Source organism: Artibeus jamaicensis, unplaced genomic scaffold (genome assembly GCF_021234435.1).
Source record: "Artibeus jamaicensis isolate MK-2021 breed Jamaican fruit bat unplaced genomic scaffold, CSHL_Jam_final scaffold_833, whole genome shotgun sequence".
NCBI classification, from domain to species: domain Eukaryota; kingdom Metazoa; phylum Chordata; class Mammalia; order Chiroptera; family Phyllostomidae; genus Artibeus; species Artibeus jamaicensis.
Window position 1 is genome coordinate 7,887,251 of NW_026522056.1, and position 22,254 is coordinate 7,909,504.

At 49.2% G+C, this 22,254-nt stretch overlaps 1 protein-coding gene across 3 annotated transcripts in view; it reads right to left on the minus strand.

Moving 5' to 3' along the window:
• The window catches only part of PLEKHA2 (pleckstrin homology domain containing A2), a 69,209-nt gene that overhangs the window by 14,109 nt on the left and 32,846 nt on the right, over positions 1-22,254 (minus strand). For all 3 annotated transcript variants that reach the window (XM_037166892.2, XM_037166891.2, XM_037166890.2), the window contains 7 exons: positions 18,285-18,341; positions 9,972-10,020; positions 8,160-8,257; positions 2,520-2,660; positions 1,846-1,992; positions 1,479-1,547; positions 1,015-1,085 (listed from right to left, as the gene is read on the minus strand). In XM_037166892.2, coding sequence (XP_037022787.2) covers positions 1,015-1,085; positions 1,479-1,547; positions 1,846-1,992; positions 2,520-2,660; positions 8,160-8,257; positions 9,972-10,020; positions 18,285-18,341 — 632 coding nt within the window. The remainder of the gene's footprint in view (positions 1-1,014; positions 1,086-1,478; positions 1,548-1,845; positions 1,993-2,519; positions 2,661-8,159; positions 8,258-9,971; positions 10,021-18,284; positions 18,342-22,254) is intronic.

A 22,254-nucleotide genomic window follows, 5' to 3' on the forward strand; every position in this document is an offset into this window, starting at 1 on the left:
TCTAGCTGCTTTCACGGACTATTATTCAAGGTCACTGTGCTCTGCAACTGCCATTTGCAAGACTCAGTGCAGTGCTCCAGTCCCTGCTCCGCGGGGTCAGAGCACTTCGTTTTCATACAAGGCCCTCCCATGGCTTCAGCCGAGAGCAGTCTGCCTACTGCTAATCACTTCCCGGAGGATACTGGCTAAAAACCCTAACCCTAACCCTAACCCTAACCCTAACCCTAACCCTAACCCTCGAGGCCCAGGGCATGGGACGAGAGACCATTGCACAGTCCCTAAAGACTGCAGCTTCAGAGCCAAAGGGCAGGTTTCTAGATGTCCAGAGATGTCCAGATGCCTTAAGGTTTCTAAAGCTTAGTTCTAGCACATCTGTATTTGGTGTGGATACAGGAGAGCCCTTACCTGGGGGGCCCCAGGTCCACAAATCACCTCTACCCCATGATACTTGGAAGGTAACCGTTTCTTAGTGGAAAGAGGAGCACATTAAGACGACCTCCTCTTTCTGCCCAGTGGGAGTGACAGAGTTGCTGTGAATCACCTTGTGTGAAGGGGATACCAGGGACTTGTCAAAAGGAGAAAAGGCATAAGAGATTCAGGGAGGAGGCTCAAGCATGAGCAGTGACCAGACCACACGTGCTGAAAAGTAGGTGACCAAGGGCACAGGCCCCACCCTGAGCCCCAGGCCTCCTGTGCAGTGAGCACCCAACGCTGCGGCTGCAAACCACGGCAGCACCACGCTGCTCCTGCATTCTTCTTCTTCTCCATCAGAGAAGCATTACACAGGCTCATCCTCTCAGGGGCGACAGTACAGTAACGGGCACAGGGTAAGTCAGCCCAGTGCCACCTCACGTCCACGCCAGCTAGGACGTGGCAACTCAGCCACAAGACCTCAGGTCCGGGCCCTCGTGCTTGGAAGGAGACTCTCGAACCCAGCCTCGGAAGTGTGGTCAACAAAGATATCAGAGGACAAGTGGGGGTTTTGAGCAGAAAATAAGAAACAGAGACAATTACCCAGATTTGACCAGACACTCATGGGTCTTGAGAACATCCTTGAGAAATATCGTGCGCAGCGGTTCTCGGTCCTGGGGGGAAATGGAAAGAGAGGTGAACGAGGCTGGCCACATAGTGCCATGGCCCCGGCTCGCTGCCTGACGTGACGTGCCTCTCTCGGCAGAGATGGCTGGCTGAAAACCAGGCTGCACACAAGGCGAGGCCTCAAACTCATCAAGATATCAAAAAAAAATCTAAGATGTTCAGTGGCTCTGACCACAGAACAGCTCACCGCGAGAAAGGAGGGAGGAAGTTCGGGCCGCTGTGACATCCCTGTGATGGTGAGCGCACAGGATGGACGGAGGTAAGACAGAGAGGCCCCTCCAAAGTCTGTGTGTGTGCCGCACCTCTACCTACCCCTCCACGGGGTCACTGGTGTCCCCTTCCCTCCATGACCTGTGGGAGGGCCCAGGGCAACTACAAACCTGCTCACACTTGAAGTAGGAGATCGTGAAGTCATCGAGTGCAAAGAAACGACGTTTCCAGCTCTTCCGCTGAAATGTTAAGTACAGAGCAGGACATCAGGAAGAGGTCCCAGCACTCCGGAGAGTGTTCCAATCCTAAGCTCCCAGGGACACAGCCCCACTGGAGCAGGGCTCCCGCATTCAGTGGGGACACAAACTCCTTCCTACCTGGGGCAATGCCTCTGACTTGTGGGGGCAAACGTTTGGTCCTGGGCCTCTCAGGGTTTGGGCAGGGGCATGGAGGACTGCAGCTCCTCCTGGCAGATACTCTCCCACTGCTATGCCCACACCCACCAGCACCAGCTCCAGCCCCAGTGCTGACACTCACCACGTTCCCTTGCTTCACGCAGTAGCCACTCTTAATGAGGGGAGGGCCAGTGGGTACACGGCAGCCTGTCGTGGGGACGTAACTCTGAGACCTTCGAAGGATGGCGTGGGACCCTGGCTCACTCCCTTCCTGCCCATCCCCACCATTCTACAAGGAAACAGCGTCAGGGTTAGCACCTCCCCCTCGATCCGCAGGCAGCCTCCCCCGGCCCCGCCCAGCTCCCTCTGGCCAAGTCACATCTTTGCCTCTCTGCCCAAGATGACAGTCAAAAAACTAAACAAGAAAATAAACATTTCCTTTGCTCCCATCAGGCTTCGTACCGGAAGCTTTCTCGGAATAAGGCTCAGGGAGTCCGGGCAGACCCAGGAGAGAGGGAAGGACGGAGAAGGCAAACCAGGAGAACACGGACAGCTCACGTGCCTTCTGTAGCCCCACCCCTCGCAGGTTCACCTGGGCTCCTCTCACACCGTGCTGGCCACATGGCTTCATGACACAGTGGCCCCAATGTCTATGCTGCCATTACCTGCCTCCACCGAGCCCCATTGTTTCTTGCCCACCCACCTGCCCTGGCTCTACCTCTCCCATCCCCCCAGCACAGTCCTCTGTGCACGTCACTGCCACACCATGGCCACTACACGCCCCCACGGTCCCCCGGCAGCCCCGGGTGCCAGCACCTGGTTGATGGGTGTGTGCACCACGACCCCTCCGATGATCTCTGTCTTGTAGGCCACCTGTGGCTTCTTCTCGAGGGCCTGGGGGACTGTTAGGTTTTTGAGAACTTCCGTCGCCGGGGGCATGTTCCCATGTTTGGGTACCTGGGAAGAGTGACAGCATTGTAGTCAACAGGAAACAGAAACTTAGGAAAAGCAGGGAGTCGAAAGCTGGGCGGGAGGGGTGAGAAAAGCTAACGTACCAAATTATAGTAAGACGTCCCTCTCCTCCCCCAGGCGCTCAAGTGATCCATAGCATATGAATGTGAAGAACCCTGCCAACAACTCCACCACACACGTGCGCACACACATACGCCTGAACACACTCAACAAATGTACTGAGCACCTACGGTGACTCAGCCCTTCCCTGGCAAAAGACTAAAGGGAAAACAGCGAATTTAGACACAGTCCCCCCCTCATGGCACATATGTGCTCATGGGAGAGACTGACCAAAACTGCAGGGCAAGACAATTAGAATCACTACAAATCGTGGCAAGTGCCATGAAGAACAGAGACGGGCTGAGCTCGCCAGCAGCAGGGGAACTGCCTGAGGGCATCCAGAGGAGGAGACGGTGGAAAGAAGCCAAAAGTGTGAGGACAGGAAAAAGCCCATTACTACTGGGGGGACAGGTGACACATGTCTGGTACAAGGCACAGAATTAGGAAACATGAGCTTTGGAGCCCAAGGGCCTGGGTACAAGGCCTGATCTGTCACTAACTAACCAGGGGACCTTCAGGCAATTCACCGAATGTCCCTGGGCCTGTCTCCCGTGTAAAATGGAAAGTGAAATGACCTTTATCTCACAGAGTCATTATGGTTATCCAATGATAGTGTGCATTCACTTAAAAACTTTAGGAAGACAAAAATACAAAAGCATTACAAATGACTTCAGTTAACATTTTACGACCGGTCCGCACCCTGACCAACAGAGCCCCTTCAAAAGCAGGGGCTGTCTCCGTTCCTCACCACGGCCGATCACACACACAGTCACAGAACCTTCACGGTTAGTTGGAGACCACAGGCCACAGGTTGCAAACTGGTGGCCTAAAGGCAGACTCTGTCCCAACCATGTTCGATTTGTCCTCGGCAATATGTGTTTCAATCTACATTTAACATTTGGGGTGTTTCACATAAAAATCCAGATTTCCAGCCAAGCAGCAGCTCACTCTTTTGATGGGGATTACATTCTCCACTTTGCCCCCATCCCTCCCATTCTCCCCACACTGAGGTCACACTTCAGGTGGCAATGATCCTCATTTACTTTGTGTTTCTTTCTCCTTGTCTATGTCACTCATTTATAACAGAGTCTGCAAGCTCTGAAGAAATCTTTCATTTTGTACAAAAAAAAGAGAGGCTTGGAACACTCAAGTCATTTTGGCTACGACCTCGACTAGTAACTAAACAGAGTCTAGACCCTGACTCCCAGTGGGGTGGCACCCGCAGCATCACTCAGCCTCCCGTTCACAAGAGTTCTTGCGAACTCACGTGGAGACCACACGAGGAAACCTAACATCCTCTTCCACTTCTCCCACAGCCCAGGGAGTCAGAGGTTCCTACCAATGTAGACCCTTCCAGAGCACACAGCTCAGGGGGCCCAAGGACACTCAAAGGGGTAAGACCACATGAGTAAGCTGGGGCCCCAGAAAGATGAGACCCCTCTTCCTGGCCTGCAAACTCAGTGCACATAGGCAAGGGTGACCTCTGCCCACCACGTCTGGAGACGGGGCCAGACACCCACCCTGCCTTTCCCTTCTGGCTGTGGGGAGAGAACAGCAGTTGCCATGGCTTTGGGCCTGCGTTCAATGCCCAGCAATGAGCTAAACTCTTCACTGCATTATCCCTAATCTCGAGGAATCTTATTCTGTAGGTATTACTTTATCCATTTTATAGATGAGGTAAACAAAAACTCATTAAAACGAAGTAATTTGCCTGAGGAACTGCCTGACTCACCAGTGCTAAACACACCCACCTACCTACCTACCTACCACCCATTCCAACTTGTTCTGAGTTTTGCTATTATGAGATAAAATTCTTTAGGAATGCTGACTATTGTCCGGTGATACCATCACCATGGAACAGCAGAAATTCACCCCAAATGACCTAAGTGAATTCCTGAAAGCCAGCAAAGAAACAGGGACACGGCTTTGGGTTTGCAGTGGCCAGAAAAAAACCTCACAGAAGCTTGGCTATCGTGTCACCTCCTCTCAGAATCTCGTCCCTCACCCAGAGAGCGGCCGGTGGTCACGGCTCATGCGCCTGCAGCTGGGCTGCTTCTGACCAGCCTCCCAGAGCATTTCCAAAAGGGCTACGCTTCCGAAGAATTTGAATCAGACTGTGAAGGACCGACTCAACAAAATCTATGCTCCAAGCTTGAAAACAAGATCATCTTCTTGGTCTGTCCTTATTATCCCAGAGGCCTAATCAAAGGTGGGCCCTCTTCCATCCACCTGTGGCGTGTTCTCCCATGCTGGAGATCCACGTGGGTCTCACTCGCAATGTGAATTGAAACTTTCGAGGACTTTCTCCTCACCAGGCTCGGCTAGACTGCTGCGATAGGGATCCAACGTGGGGCGTGGGGGCGGAGGGCTGTGCTTCACCTGTACAGCTCAGTGTTTAACCCTTTGTAGAAATGTAGTGAATTAAATAACGTTACCCTCCAACCTCAGAATGTGACCTAGTTTGGAAACACGGTTCTGGCTCATGGAACTAAATTAAGATGAGGTTGAGGGTAGGCCCGAAGTTCTCTGACTGTAAGAACAGGAGCGGTCACACAGACACTCAGGCCACCCGAGGATGGAGGCAGAAACGGAATGATGCAGCTACAAGCCAGGCACAGCAAGGGCTGCGGGAGCCGCCCGAAGCTGGAAGAGGCAAGCACTCTCCCCGAGAGCCCCGAGAGGGAACACAGCACCGCTAATGCCCTGTTTTCATACTTCTGGCCTCCAGAACTGTGAGAGAATAAATTCCTGTTGTTTTAAGCCACCCAGTTTGTTATGGTGGCCCTAGAAAAAAATATGGAAATATTAACATTCTGAGAGAGCCTGGTTCTTTAAATACCACATGTTGATTGTTTTCTTCAGGCATAAGGACTCTGTGACCTGAGCACAATATGAGTGCAGATCTGTGGGCAGAAAAACTGGATCCATCCTGGCTCCACAATCGTGGGCAGGCCACTCTGATCCCTTGGCATCTGTACCTCATTTATAAACGGGGATACTTACACTCGCCCCTCCTACTTTAGGTTTTTACAAGGCAAAAATGAAAAAAAGTGATGTGCAAGCTAACATATTTGAACACTGCTGCTCATTCTTAATATTTTTTTTCAATTTTATTTATTTATCTTAGAGGGGAAGGGAAGGAGAGAAGGAGAGAAACATCAATGTATGGTTGCCTCTGGTTGGTCCCCTGCTGGGACCTGGCCTGCAACCCAGGCATGTGCCCTGACTGGGAATCAAACCGCGATCCTTTGTTTCATAGGCCTGCACTCAATCCACTAAGCTACACCAGCCAGGGCTCGTTTTTAATATTTTTATAAACCCCTAGGTCTTGGGAGCTGGAGGGTCGTGGGGTTTGAATCCCAGCCTCACCACTCATGAACCTCTAGACTTTGGGCAAGACTCTGACTTCCCTTCTCCTCCTTGAAAAAATGACAATATAACCACCTGTCTCACACAGTGCTGTGTGGGGTAAACAGAGGGCACATGTGAAGGTTTAATTCAATATACTCTCTGTCCCCTCTTTCATCTCTGTATCCGCTAAGTACCTGACGCTTCCCTTTGCATATGAGGGGCCTTAACATTAATATGATGTTATCCATTCGGTGTCCCAGCCCACGTCTACCCCTTATCCCCGCCTCCCCAAGGAAGGACAGACAATGTAAGAAGTAAAGATGATGCAGAAGTAAAGAAAGGAGTAAGCCCTTCAAGGACACAAAATGATTAGGAGGATGGAGAGTACCCTCCTCTTCCTTCCATCTTACAAGATCTTCGGCAAGAGGACTGAAGCGATGTTATTAATGGAACAGAAGAGTGAGGGGGGGCCCTAGAGATTGTGGAGACCCTGAAGACTGTGTCCGACATCCCATCATGCCTTTAGACTTCCAGCCTCTGGACACCTGCATACTCCCCCACTCCCGTAGCCTGCAACTTCCCCTCCATGGGGCCAGAAAAGAGCAGAACTAGCTGGCTAGAGCACCACTATGCTCCAGGCATGAAAGAAAGGAAGAGGTTCTCCACCGCCTTACACGCTGTGTAGTTCACCAGGCAGGAAGAGAAGAGGAAATCCAGGAGGAAATGCTGAATGAGGATAAAGTGTTAGACACGGAAAGGAACTGCCCAAATTGTGAAAGACGCAAAGTGTCTTCACGTGAAGACCTCAACGTGAACAGAGAAAGCCTTTACTACAATCAGCACACTCGGAGACCAAGTCCACCAGCATATGGGTGAGCAGACACATGGGTTAGCAGCCAGCTCCTGCTTTCTGCTCTCTCCTCAAGGGTGTAACAGAGTTTGTCAGAAAAACAAGCTAACAAGCAAAACCATTTCAGTGACTGAATTGCACTCTGCGCGGTCCAGCGTCCCAGGTGCTGGACAGATTTCTTCTGTTACTTTTTTCATTGACATCCTGATGCATCTGGAGAATGATCGGTCCCAGCCCAGAATGGTTATTACTGGAAGTCACTAGAATGCAGAACTTTCTGACTGTGCGACACAGAAAATCAAACTTTTCAGCGTACAAACCATGTTTACGATGCCACAAGTCTGTCTAGATTATTGGTTAAAGGTCTAGTGTTTCCCAAAACGCACAGTTTCCCTCTCCACCTTCCTACTCTTCTCCCTTTCGTCTGTATTTCTAAGGAAGAAGAAAGATGTGCTTCATCAGTTAAGTCAAGGAGAATGAGAGTACTCGTGACCAGTCAGTGAACTAGCTCCGTGATGCTTTTAATAAAACATGTGGGTTTTATTTAAAGAGAGGGAGAGAAACATCAATGTGAAAGAGAAACATTGACTGGTTGCCCCACACATACCCCAACTGGGGACTGAACCCATGACCCAGGCATGTGCCCCGACCAGGAATCAAACTGGTGACCTTCCGGTATGCAGGACAACGCCCAACCAACTGAGCCACACTGGTCACGAATCAGTGACACTTTTAAATAAAACATCTTTGCAGGACAAGTCGGTGGATGGCCTGGACTGACGCCCCAGGCCACTCTTCAGGTGAGAAGAGTATAGTCCCTGAAGCCAGGACTGAGTTCTGACTTCCCTCCTCACAGGCTTCTCCCCTTACTTCCCGTTGTCGGCAATGCATTTTCCAACCCTACCGCCTTCCGATTCAGCATTGCCCAAAACACAACCGACCAGGAGCCCTCCCAGGAAGCACAAAGCAGGCACTCCACAAACTTCCCGTTGAACGTGATTCAAACCCTCAGTTCACCTTGTAGTCTGCCATGGTGTAAGAAGAAGTCAGGGAACTGGATCTGGAACAAGCCTCTGGAAAAGCCCCTGCCGCCCGCCACCAGAATCCTTGCCCCCCCACCCTACAGGCCACGTGCCGGGAAGAGGCGCGGACCCCTCCAGAGAGGAGAAAAAAATCATACGTACAGTGATTTTGCTGGCTTGATTCAGGGCTTCAACCCAGTCCTTCAGATCTTTCTGGTCATTGGCTTGAAGAAAATACCGCTGAGAGAGGGCGTTGATGACTGCAGACGTCATGGAGAAGAAGGGAGAAAAAGCCAGGTCAGAACACATGCCACATGGAGACTCCACAAAACTAAAGTGCTCCAAGCTGCAAGATGCGGGATTCCCACAAAGCAGACGAAGACTCTTCCCTCCGTGCAAAGTCACCTGGGGGACTCTTCCCTCCATGCAAAGTCACTCTTCCCTCCATGCAAAGAATACTGGGGGAGCAGCAGGCTGCAATGCTCTCTCTTTAAAAACGTGGGGTCGTCTACTGGCCACAAGAATGACACCTGACATTGAAAACAACCTCAACGTGCTATTGTGCAGGGAGTGATGAGGCTGCTAGTCTGCCACCAAGAAGACGTGCTCTTGACCTGCTTTTTAGAGGTGCTGACAAATTTACACACATAATGATACATGTATAATTTTGGCCCCAACATCCCTTGTTTCCACGGGCAAAACTGGCCTGGGTTAGGAGGATTGTCTGGTTAGAAAATGGAACAAAGCTTTCCTGAATCAAACGATCAAATCTGTGACCTTGACCTCAATTTCAACCTGGTCTTTCCTCTGAGCACTCCAATAGGTCAATGATTTACTTTTGGGTTCATAATTTTTAAAAAATAGATCTGCTGACAATAAAACCTGATGGCATCATTTTTTAGCTTAGGGGTGACAGTTGAAAAAAAATAATGGAATCCTGGCTGGTGTAGCTCAGTGGAGTAGCTAGCCTGTGAACCAAAAGGTCACCAGTTCAATTCCCCATCAGGGCACATGCCTGGGTTGTGGACCAGGTCCCCAACCAGTTGGGGGTGTACAAGAGTACATCCCCAACCAATCAGTATATCTCTTGCACATCGATGTTTCTCTCCCTCTCTTTCTCTCTCTCTTCCATTCTCTCTAATGATAAATAAATAAAATCTAAGAAAACAAAATATAAAAAATGATGGAAGAATGAGAGCACCAAAGAAGCTTGACCCAATCTGCAGTTGGGACAGAGGATGACTCAAGCGTCCATTCGATTCTCCTAGCATAAGAAAAGCCCCAACTATTTAAGAGGTGAGGATCACAGGACATAGAGTTCATCACCTCACTCACTCAGTGAACAAATATTTATTGAGCTCCTACTACGTGCCAGAACTACACTACATGTTGAGGATACAGGCATACCCTTGCCTTCATGAGCTTACATTCAGAATCACCCTAGATATATAACAGAAACTATTATCATTTGCTTGTAGCACTCAGTACAGTACTGACAACACAGTGGGAGCTAAATAGACCCTGATAAGTCAGTGACTTGAGGCATCCACAGAGTGGCTCTGCTTCCTGTGTCACCCCCAACACTGCCACTCCTTGGGCAATACTGAGACACTAACAGAATATCCCATCTTTTCTATCATCCCCCAAACTTTCCCAAGTCTCCGCCTTACCTGAGCACGCCACTAAAGAGCCCTGAATTCGGGGTTCCTAGAAACTTCTAGTACATACTTTGAGCCCTAACCTGGGGAGTCAGGAAAACCTGCAACACCACTGCTCCTCTATCTTGGGTTATTAATAGCCTCTGCGGTAAGACCAAGGCAAGTAGTACCACTTGAGTGCCAGGAACATGGCTGTGACTAGAGTCACTCATACACACAGGGCTGAAGTCACATGTGATCAGCAGACCGTCTCCAGGCCAAAGAGGAAGTTGCTGTAGGAGTGTTCAGAAAACCCATCCTCTAGCTCAGTACTTACCAAAGCAAAACGGAGTCTTTGGCTTCTGCTTTGGGGTAGCTATGCTCACCTAAATCATATAAAAAATAAAAAGAAGCATAACCATGTTTCTAACACTCTTAAAAAGCATTTTTCCCATTTTTGTGTGAAATATTTCTTACAATAAGAAACGTATATAAATATGTGAACACTTTAATAATAATAATAACTGAGTGGAAACCCTGTACTCACCATCCAGATGATGAACTAGGACATTATCAGCCATGTTTCTCAGAAGTCCCCTATGTGCCCCTCCCTGACAGGGTCCCATCCCCACCCGGCAGAGATAACCTCTATCTGGATGTCTGTGTTAACCTTTATCTTTGCGAAAACACTTTCAAAAGCCACTGAGTCTTGACAAAACTCTCTCTGGACCACAGCACCTGTACTGGCCCCACTCACACCAGCAAGATCCTACTCCTCTCTCAACACCACGCGCCCTCCCTAAGCTGTTCTGCACATGGAAGGTGGTATTGCTACACACACACAGATTTCCAGTGCAGCTCACGGGAAGATGAGGCGGCATGGCACTCACTGGACACACTGACAGATTTCCTATACATCTACCCTGACTGCTTCACCACAAAAACACGCACTTTTCACACGCTCCACGGGGAGCCAATGGAATCACAGGGCATAACTACATATTGAAGGAAAGGGCATAAGAAAGCAGAAATATTTCTATACTTCCTGTTGTTTGGTTTCATCTTGCTTCTTCAATCCTACCCCTGGCATGTACATTCCTGAGCACGTGCTTGTGAGCCCACCTCTCTGAGGTTCAAATATGATGAATGAATAAAGGGAAGCAACTCATATTCCATCAAGTGCCCACAGAGATTAGGTGACCACCCTTGATGGAGGCTGCACCTCCCTGAAGCAGACCTCCTCCACTGGACCTGGGCTTCCGAAGGGGCCAGCCACCTTCCCCCAGGGGCTATTCCGACATGGCCGTCATGCTCCTGTGGACACCTTTCCTTCAACCCCTTTCCAGCCAAGGACATTCTCTTTCCTGTTCTCACAGAGGGGCCCCAGGAGTGGTTCTCACTTTAAAAGAAGACATGAAGCCAGAAGCTAAAGAAAAATCTTGAGTCAAAATTCAGGTCTCTTCTTGGCTCACAGTCGCTAAGGGTCTGATCGTGACTTGCCCACCAGTCCGTCTCGGTCCCCACTCTCAGCTCTAAGGTCTTTCCGCAGACCTACCCAGATTCCTTCCCAACCGAAATTAAGCCTGCCACGAACACTCAACACAGGAACTGAGGTAGCAGCCTATCAAAGGAAGGACAGGCAGCAGAGCCTGAGTTCTGCTGCCACAGGACCAGGGCTTAAATCCCAGGCATCCGGATGTGCGACCCCCATCTCCTGTTCCATAAAACAGGCATAATAATACCATGTTCTCATAGGGCTACTGTGAGGACTATACGTGATACTGCATGTAAGGCACTTACCTATCCTGTCCTATAGAAGGTGCTCAGTAAAGGAGAGACTATTGCTTTTGATACGCCAGGTCCTTTAAAACTCCATTCCACACTGTTTAGCACACACAGTGTCATGCTTGGCACTATGTGAGCTTCTCGGGGCCTAACTAAGGTGTGAGACCTGACAAAAATGCCTGGCCTCCAGCATACAAAAGGGATATGGCATACTCAACATAGATACTCAGTGAAATGTCTGTATAACATCATCTCAACCTCCGTGACAAGTATTTAATCAAATGCATACAACATGACACATTAAGTCGACTTCATTCATGTTCCACTTACACATTCATAAAAATTCCATTACATTGAGAAAACTTTGCAGCTTTGATTTTTCTTAGTTCACAAAATACTTGGGTGCACAAGATGATGGCCAAGAAATTAGAGCCAATCAAAAATTAAATGAGTTACTCATAGCCAAATCATTCCAAAAGTAAAATAATTAAAATCCTTTCAAATATTTTAGAGCCAAACAATTATATTTAACGAGAAATGTAAGTATGTTTTGATATGTTTACCACGATGAGAGGGGGAGGCCAAAGGCTTTTCAATAGTCCTGAAATACATGAAGAGCTAAGCAAAGGTGAACCCAGGTATCCTGAGCTCAGACACCAACTGCTCAAATTCAGGCGCGTCTGCCCCACTCCCAGGGCCTGCGCACTAGAGCTCCACGGCACCACCGTCCCGGCCCCTGAGCTGCCTCATTTTCCTGAGTGTTAGACCCCAGAACTCACTCTGAAACACAGCCTGTGCCTTTATCCTGCTTGTGTCTGATGTTCTCCGTCAGTGACTCGTTTTCTTGCAGCACCTGTGTTCCTGTGGGTCCTCGTGCCCATGAATGCCCGCGTGTCCTGCCCTTGGCTCCTCTATAACCCTGATCACCAGAGAACTGCCTTGGGCACCCCCACCCTAAGAACCCACCTATCTCATGACATCCCTTCTACTCTCAGCTTTGGAAGGGCAATGAAAAGCTGGACGCTTCGAGACCTTCTCCAGATCGTTAGGAGACTCTCACTCCCAGAAACCGACATTTATCATCAACTAGAAAGACCATCACTGCAGGACACTTTTTACCCTGGTTGAATGACAAACGGCCCGCTTTGACCAAAACTCATCACCACCCTGTACTACAAGAATGCTACCCACATGCTCACTGTGGGAACTGACCCTTCCAAAGAGACTGCCTGGTTTTCATTTGTTCTCCAGTTTTCAGTTGGGGGGGGGGGATGCATGATTATATGCACACACATCTATAATTTGCCTCATGGCTTACCAGAGAGGGATTACTTGGCAAAGCAGTTCCTTGCTGAATTAACTAGACATCGGTGCTAGTTCTGCCCCAACTGGCTGTTAAGTCAGTGTTAAGACCCTCGATGTCTCTGATCAGCTTCCTGATTAGCAAAGCCAGAGTAAAATTCTCATGGTCAAAGAATGGCAAAAAGAGGAAAATGAAATTATATCTACCTGCACTGTACCCCTCAGAGAGCAGGGCCAAGGTGGGGTTCTCACTGTGAACAGTTAGCTCTGGTCCTCTCCTGACATTCTGGTGACTGTGCAAGCAGAATCCTTGGCCCCTGGGAAGTATACTGCCTCTCCCCACACCCCCACCACATCTTGGTGACCAAGCCAGGCTGTGCAGTCTCCCTCGGACACAGTGAAGGAGCCAACAACCCTAAGAAGTGTGGCTGACGGACGGACTAGGTAAAGGCAGTCAAGTGCAACCATCTGCACGCCACAAGGTGGCCTCAACTGCGTGCCTGCACAACTGTGGTTGACTGGCAGATCCTGGGTTACGCAAGCAGTGAGAGGAGGTCGGGATGTGAGGGGGGTACGAGCGCAGGTCACCCAGAGAGTGACGCAGATGAGGCTGCTCCACAGTGACACAGACTCTCGGGAACTTGTTCTTATCAGATCAAATGCAGACCACAGGAGCAGCCAGCTCATCAGTGGCAAGGCTCTGCTAGCCAGCCCCACCCTGCCTGTCCTTGGCCGGAAGTAGAGCTGGGGCCCCTCTGGCACAGCAGCAGCAGCAGAAGGAGGTCTAGGGGCCCTGGTGCCGCTCTGCCCCAGGGCCCTGGGAAACGCTGCCCTACAAGGCGGCATAAAGAGCAGAGGAAGAGAAGCAGCGGCCACCTGCACAGAATGATTGGAGGGGCTCTGACTCTGAGTCGAGGCCTCTGAACCAGTCAGAGTTTCAATGAGCCCTAAAATTACAGACAAAATCATGGTGTGTGCACACACACACACTTTGCCTAGAAAATGAGTCCACACTTTTCATCAGACTCTCCAAAGGACCCATGACCCACCCCAGAAGTTAGGAATGTAGACCCCATGAAAAAGATTCATTTGATGTGAACTCTATAAAGAAATTTACCTGCTGAGATAACTTCCCCAAATGGTCAGCAAAGAGCCCAAATTTTATAAATAATAAGAGTCTAGCAACCACCTACTGACAGAGAGAACCCCAGACTGAGTTCCTAGACTCTTGCACTATTCCCTGATCATTTTATCTGTCTGAGACAACTATTATGAGAGTTCCTGGTTTTGTCTTTGGACCAATGGACTAAGACTTTCCCCATCCAAGCAGAACTACAAAATTATATCCTCATTTGTCAAACCAACCATCCAGAATTGTTCTATAACAACCAATCAGGATATATAATGCTGAGGAATTGGGACTGCATGATTTGTATCACTTAGAACCATACAGTCCAGTCATGATGGAGGCATAGGTACACATGCTTTGCCTACTGGCACAACCGTAAGAAAGATCACAACTAATCTCAAAACAAAAAACACCCAGAACTGCCAGAAAATCGAACTGTATGGAAATCCAACGACCCAGGATTTAAAGAAGACAAATTCACCCAGACAGGTAAGGGGGAGGAGAGGGCTGGGGCAGAGAAGAGGTAGCAGTGGCGACAGCAACCAGCAGAACAAACAGTCCCACATTTACCTGTGGCGGATAAAAACTGGGAGTGACACCTGGGGAGCAAGCAATCCCAGCCCCAGGCCAGACTGCAGAGCCCAGGGTTCCAGTGGAGTGAAAATAAAGCTTCATAACTTCTCTCTGTGAAATCGTGGGGGTTAGGGTGGTGGAAAAAACTCCCTGTCCCTGAGAGTCCTTTTAAAGGGCCCACACTGACTGAGACCATATGTGAACCCACCCACTCTGGGAACCACTACCAGGGCAACAACTGGAAGGGCGCCAGTTGCATATAGAAAGTTGGTGAAGAGACTGGAAACGGGGCAAGTGCCTAGCAAGCCTCCAGCAGCCAGGCAGCGGCACTGTCCCCTCTCCAACTCCTCCCCCACATACAGAGCCACAAAGCAGTGAGGTGGGTTACCCCACCCTGGTGGTTACCTAAGGCCCCACTTCATACAACACAACAGGTGTGCCAAGACCTGGAGTCAAAGCGCTCTACCTAATACACAGAAACACAGGAAGGCTGCCAAATTGAGGAGACAAAGAAATATGGCCCAAATGAAAGAACAGAATAAAACCGCAGAAAAAGAAATAAGCAACGAGCAGATAGTGAACCTATCAGATGCAAAGTTCAAACACTGGTGATAAGGATGCTCAGAGAACCCACTGAGTATGGTAAAAGCATAAGGGAAAAAATGAAGGCTACACTAAGTGAAACAGGAAAATCCATAGGGAACCAACAGTGAAGGAAAGAAATCAAGTCAATGGCTTGGAAAATAAGAAATAAACAGTCAACAAGAACAAAATGAAGAAATAAGAATTTTAAAAAATGAGGAGAAAACAAGAAGACTCTGGGACATCTCCAAAAGTGCCCATTGGATGCCAGAAGAAGAGGAAGAGCAAGAAATTAAAAACTTATTTGGAAAAAAAAAGAAAATTTCCTTAATTTGGCAAAGGAAATACATACAAGTCCAGGAAGCACAGAGACTCCCAAACATGTTGGACTCAAAGAGGACCACACCAAAACACATCATAATTAAAATGCCAAAGGTTAAAGATAACAGAATCTTAAAAGTAGGAAGAGAAAAGTAGAGAGTTACCTACAAAGGAGTTCCCATAAGACTGTCAGCTGATTTCTCAAAAGAAACTTTGCAGGCAAGAAGGGACTGGTAAAAAGTATTCAAAGCAATGAAAAGCAAGTCCCTACAACCAAGATTGCTCTATCCAGCAAAGCTATCATTTAGAATGAAAGGGCAGATAAAGTGCTTCCCAGACAAGGTAAAGCTAAAGGAGTTCATCATCACCAAGCCCTTATTACATGAAATGTTAAAGGGCCTTATTTAAGAAAAAGGAGATGATCAAAACTATGATCCTTAAAATGACAACAAACTCACAACTATCAACGACTGGGTGTAAAAAACAAAGAAAAGCTAAGCAAACTAGAACAGGAACAGAATCATAGATATAGAGATATTTGGAGGGTTATCAGCAGGGAGGGGGTGGAGGGAGAATGGGGGAGAAGGTACAGGGATTAAGCATAAATTGGTTGGTACAGAATAGACAAGGGGAGGTTAAGAACAGTATAGAAAATGGAGAAGCCAAAGAACTTACATGCACGACCATGGCCATGAAGGTGGGGAGGACTGCTGGAGGGAAGCAGGGTATGGGGTAGAGGGGGGCAGAGGGGGAAAATTGGGACAACCGTAATAGCAAAATCAATAAAATATACTTTAAAAGAAAGAACCATCCAAATTTGGATACCTCATTTACACAAAATGGACCTAATTGGGAACCTGGGGGGCGACCTTCTCTGTAAAAGCTGGCACACCATCAGTTTCTGACAAAGGCTACATCTCCCCAGGTTGCACACCGTTCACCTGAACGAAGTCTCTCTATTTTCTAATACCCTTTTCGGGAGTTTTTGTTGACAGGAACCATGGTGCCAGGAATGGCTTCCTTATAGTTACTGAAGGCAAGGCCCTGACAAAACAGGACACAGACTGCGTCCGGGGCGGTGTAGAAGGCCACTGGGCAGCATGAGAAAGCTGCACCGAAGGCAGGCACCAATTGTTTTCTAGTTCGCCCAAGAACCGGTTCTGCTTCCACTGATTCCCTGGATGACGTCAAGTCAAGAACTTTCATCTCTGTTGGCCTCTCTGAGGGACCCCATTTTCCCAACATGAGCCCTCAGGGAAGATGTGACACAGAAGAGCACCCCTGAAGAGAGGCCACACATACACGGGAAAGCAGGCTGACACTGTGGGAGGGAACCCCTAGGGGTTAATAGGAGGTACATGGAATGCTGAATGGGATGCTGGTACCACTACTTAATGTTTCCCAGGGAAAATCCCTACGTTCTGGCCAAGTGAAAGGCCCTCAGTGCTGTGTAACCTGACCCACGGCAGCTGTGGGTTTTGCAAAGGGCCAACCCAGGCCTGCCTCTCCCTGGTGAAGGGCTAAAAGGCAGGTCCTTCCTTTCTAAATGAGGCCATCTCCAAAGCTGAGAATCCTAAAAACCCTCCTCTGAGCTGCATTTATAAATCGCAATTCAGCAAGAGACTGTAGTCACTCTTCCCCATCCAAAAACAAAACAAACAAAGAAAAACCTTCCCAAACACTCTTAGGCAGGCAGGTTTGGGGTTTCATTAATACTGAGGTTCTCTCTGAATCCTCTTTCTCTGAATCTCCTAGAGAAGTGACCTAATGAGCTCTCAGCAAGTCTGGACAGGAGAGCGGAGGCCGCCACGTTTCTCAGCACAAGGCAGGCACAGATCTCAAATCTGAGGTTTCAAAGGCCTTCCCTCTGCCTCCAGGTCATTATCTCCTCGCTCTAGCAGCTCAGAGGCTGCCCTGCAGTCGGCCTCAGCACCGGGCGGTGTCTGCCAGACTCCCCTGCAGCTGCCACTCACCCGCTGAACGGCAGGGATGGAGGGCTGAACCCAAGACTCCCAAAGCTTGTTATAAAAAGGAGCCAGGAGCTGTTCCAATTATGGTCCCCTCCTCCCTGTCTCAACCCCCAGGAGAACCTGATGAAGGAAGCAGAGGTCCCCAAGAGGCCTGAAGTGAGGGGTAAGTGGGCAGAGCAGGACTTCCGGAACCCTTAGTGCTGGCTGGGCGCCACCTGGCTCTCCTCACTGGACAAAGAGTTCCTCTTTCTGGTGAGGCTCTAAATCCTCTGACCTTTTTTATCACTGCTGTTTCACGGGTCAGCCCTGGGGCCTGCTCCAGGGAGGGGCCGCTAAAAGAAGCTGAATTCAGCAGCTACATGTGGGCACCATCGACCAGCCCCACCCCCCATCCCCACCCCCAGGTCTCAGCACCAAAGAGGAGCAACTCTCACCCTGTCTACACAAACTAGGCCAGAGGGTGGCTGTCAGCCCACCTGCCAGACTCTACAGCAGTAACCTGGCTGCTGAATGGCTTCCTGGTACATCTGAGCACCTTCTCAAGGCATTCTTAGCCTTCCCTCCACAGTTCCCCAGTCCAAGTGATTGATAAAATTCCAGTGCAGCCCCAACCCTTTCTGAGCTGGTCCTGTTTAATCATACCCTTTGGGAGATCCCTTTACTGTCACCAGGGGTTGTTGTTTGGTGTTCTTCCTTGTCCCAATTACCAAAAAAGGTCATGTCTCACACCTACCCCCACTACCAATATCTCCCTTGCTGGAGCTGAGATCATCACTGGCTGCAGCACCCCCACCCCCAAGAACTTGCTGACAAGAGCTCCACCCACTCCTGGTCAGCAGCTGAGCTTCCACAGGCAGCCCGAGGAAGGGGGAGCTGCCCAAGCAACCCCCCCCAAATGCTAACACCCAAAGGATTTAACACTTCCTCTTGTTTAGATACTAAACCTACTTAGGGAATATGAATTCCCAGCGCGCCAAACCAACATTACCTTCGAGATGTAGGTCAGCTGCAAAGATCCAACGGCTCCTGCCCCAATTGCCAGGTTCTGGGAAAAAAAAAATGTTTTTCATTTTAAGCAGGATGCTATGTGAGGCCATGGAAACAGCACTAAGAGACAGGAGACCAGGCTTCTACTTCTGCTTCTGCCACTCACTGGCTTTGCAGCCCTGAGCAAGTCACTCACCTATTCGTTAGCTCCCTCTCTTCCCCTGTGAAACAGGGGTGATCCTTGCCTTTACACGTGTGCAGGAGTGTCACTGACGGCCTTATGGATTAGAAAGAGGCATTCTGGTACAGAGGGTAAAAGTGTGGGCTCCACCATTTGACTATAAGTTCCGTAGCCACTAATCTTCAGTTTTCCCTTCTGGTAGCGTGTACCTACCTCGTAAGGCAGTTGTGAGAACGACTGAGTCCATTTAAGAGCACCTGGCACATAGATGACACTGAACAAGTGTCAGCTACTATGTTTTTCTGTCCTGACTAGTCTGATCTCCTTGTTGGCTTGGTCCTATTTTACGCCACTTCAACTTCTTTTCATAATAAATAGGGTACAGATTCACACAGTACAGAAATAAAAAATACAGCCGTCCAGGCTATTTCACAGGACTGTTACGATGTCCACACACTATAAAACACAAAGTAAATGTTTAATTAAAATAGGGAGAAACTCACAGGTACCCTGTGTGGCAATATCTACCTTGGCACAATCACTTTGTCTTTATAAAGTTCTCCATTGTCAGAAATGAAGCAATGACACAGGGATGAGAGAGGACCAAAGAAATGGCCCATAAACCACACTTGCGGAGTTTCTAATTTGTAACTTGGAAAATCCACCCCCCCCCCCGTGAACCTGAGAGCCTGTCCGTTACTCCTGTATCTCTTAAACAGTTTCTATAAACCTTAAAGAATAACCTTGAAACACCATTACCCAGGTCATGGCAAAGCAATAGAGGATCTTAGATAATGAAAATTTAATAAATTTCCTAAAGGGTTAACAGTGAAAAGACCTGTCATTCCGGGGAGACCGCCCTTAAGAAATATCCTGGATAAGAAGGAAGACTCATTCCAGGCCCAATTATCTACATTAATACATATCCCTCAAAGCAATGTAACGTGTGGAATGTCCTATTCACAAGAAATGGACGGGAATAACACGATGCTGAAAGGCTTCTCGGAGCCTTGGAATTTTAGAGTAAGAGATCTAGAAAGAGTATCTCCCTCCTTTTGCAAATGAGGCCATAAATCTAAAATCCGCCGTTAAGTAGCCAGATTAGCATTTCAGCTATAGTTGATTTGATTTACACATTTTTTTTTCAATTATACAGTGACTGCATTTTGTTTCATTTTGTTTTTTTAGGAACCTTCTATTGGGTGTAGCCCCTGAATCAGTGTCCAAAAAGGAGCCACCGCACCCCAGGAGGCCCGTGAGCAGCTGACTGCCCCGGAGGAGAGGGTAAATCTCTCTGGGCAAACGCTCCGCTCCTCGTGGAGTGAGACAGCCAAAAGCAGGCCCAGGTCTGCATGGCCTCCAGAGACACACAGAGCCACAGGCCTCTGCTGGACCCGGAACACCTGATCCACCCCGAGGCCCCATCTCACTCTTGCAGAAACTGACCTATGAGTGAAGGGATTTGTCCAAGGTAATCATTGGTGGCAGAGCCTGAACCACATACAGCTCAGGTCTCCTGACTTCTGCCCTGATGCCCCGCAAGCAACTCGGTGTCATTTTAAAAAGCATGAGCCGTTGCAATTCTAGCTTTAGAACATCACTGCTGGAGGACTGTAGGCAGGCGTAAGCCCTGTTTCAGAGTGTGTTGGAAGAGTGACGTGAAAACACACACCGAGAGCTGAGCCGAGGTGGATCCTATCTCCGACCCGCATGCTAATTACAAGATGCAGATGCCAAGTCTCAGGGCTGGTCTTGCACAATTCACTCTCCTGACCCCAAACCGCAACCCAAAGGCCTCCAGGGCCCTATCCTGAATTATGAGTGATGAAGTGGGATCTGGGGAACCACTGGGACACTAACCCAAACATAATGACAGATAGGAGCCGATCAGATTTCAACTACTTCATCCCCTCCACCCTCCAAGGCTGCTCCACCCTCAGCGCCCTGCTTCAGAGAGAAAGAGACAGCATTTCTCCAGGCCCAGTTACCCTGAGGGTGGGGGTGTCCTCCCTGCTTCACCCACAGCCCACCCACAGTCTGCCCCTAAGCTCACGTGTACCTTCTTCCTCTCCAGCATGAGAAGCCAGGAAAATGTGACAAACGTCTGCAAAAGCAGTGTCCCCCCACCATCCTCACCACCCAGAGGGAAACGAATGACAGGAGAAAATAGGCCCAGGATCACCGAGGCTTGATCCGGAGTGACAGCGCCGTGTCCACTCCAGTTACTGGACCTGGGAGATTAATGGTGACAGCTCACTGCCTGGGCGGCAGCCCCAAGCACTTCTTGCTCAAGGAAGAATGTGCCAACACGCCTGAGTTGTGCGGGCCGCAGCAGCCAGCCGTCAGGGTGGGGACACCAGGAACCAGCACCTGGGGAGCGGCAGGGCGTCGCAGACTAGCGAGCTGCCTCCCCTGGTCACCGCCTGTCTCCTGCAGGGCAGGGACGAGACCCCACCTCCACGGACTGCAGCCGGCCCTGGCCTCTGCTCTCACCGATTCCACGCACACCAGTCCTCCTCCAGCTTGGCTGCACCTCAGATTCTCCAGGGGAGCTTGTCTGAAAGGGCCCAGGCTCAAGCCTCACCCGAAAAACACGGAATTAGGATCAACTGGGATGTGGACAGAACACATCCATTTTTTTAAGATTCCCAAGTGATCCCTTAATAGGCCCAAGTTTGAGAACAACCAGTCTACATGGCAAAATCTAGCCCCGGATTCTGTGTTGGGGTATATTTTTCTGTGAATTTAAGTCTGTTCTTACTAGATTTCAAGCACATTGAGGCTCTAAGTAAAATCTCTGTGCCACCAGGTTTGAGGACCACGGCTGCAGACACCAGCTGACCCTGCTGGCTCTGCACTGAAGACACAGCAGTTGGTGAGATAAAGGGCCACGCCCAGCCGCAGCCCACAGAGTGGCCCTGGCTGCTGCACCAGCAGTAAACAGGGACACGGAAGAGGAGAGCCAGGGAGAGACAAGGGAGTCCAACTGCATGCATGGCTGGCAGCAACTGTGCGTGAAAATGTTTGTAAGTCAGGAACAACCTGTACACTTCTGGGACTTCTAAATTTTCTGGAACAATGCAGGGCACACGGCAGGCTCCTGTTAAATGATGGCTTTATGAAGACAACGCCTTTGCTTTTTGCTCAAATGCTCTTCTGCCGCCAAGGACCTCAAAGGAGCTCCCACTCCCCATGAATGGAAAGTACAGGGTTGTTTCTTTTCCATCAGCAAACAAAGAGCTGAGGTGCCCAGAGGTGTGGCATGGTAAGCCTTTCTTCTAGAAGCAACAGTACTTCTTGTTGAAATAGGAAAATTTTCCCATCTTCTAGTGAGAGTAACAAGAAGCATAGAAACGACCATAAGGCCTAACTATAGATTCATAAATTCGCAGAACGTCAGCATGAAAAGGTTCTGCTGATGCCTCATCATTCACCACATGAGCCATCCACGGCTCAGCTTGGGGCAATGACTTCCTCAAGGAGCAGAGAGAAGACAGACAGAACTCATTGCTCCCAACATCAGTCTGCCAACCTGACAAAGCACAGCTTGAGAAAGGAAGAAATGGACCTATCTTTAGAGTCTATTATACATCAGGCCTGCTGGTTGGTACCTTTGTATATTGTCACTTAATTCCAACCATCCCATTTTACAGATGAAGAAACTAAGGGTTGAGCAGGTGAAACAACTAGCCCAAGATGAGACAGGTACTGAGTAGCTGGGCCAGGAGGGAACCTAACCCTTCCTGATTCTCAAATCCCATGCACTTTCCTTTCTACCAGGCCACCTCCC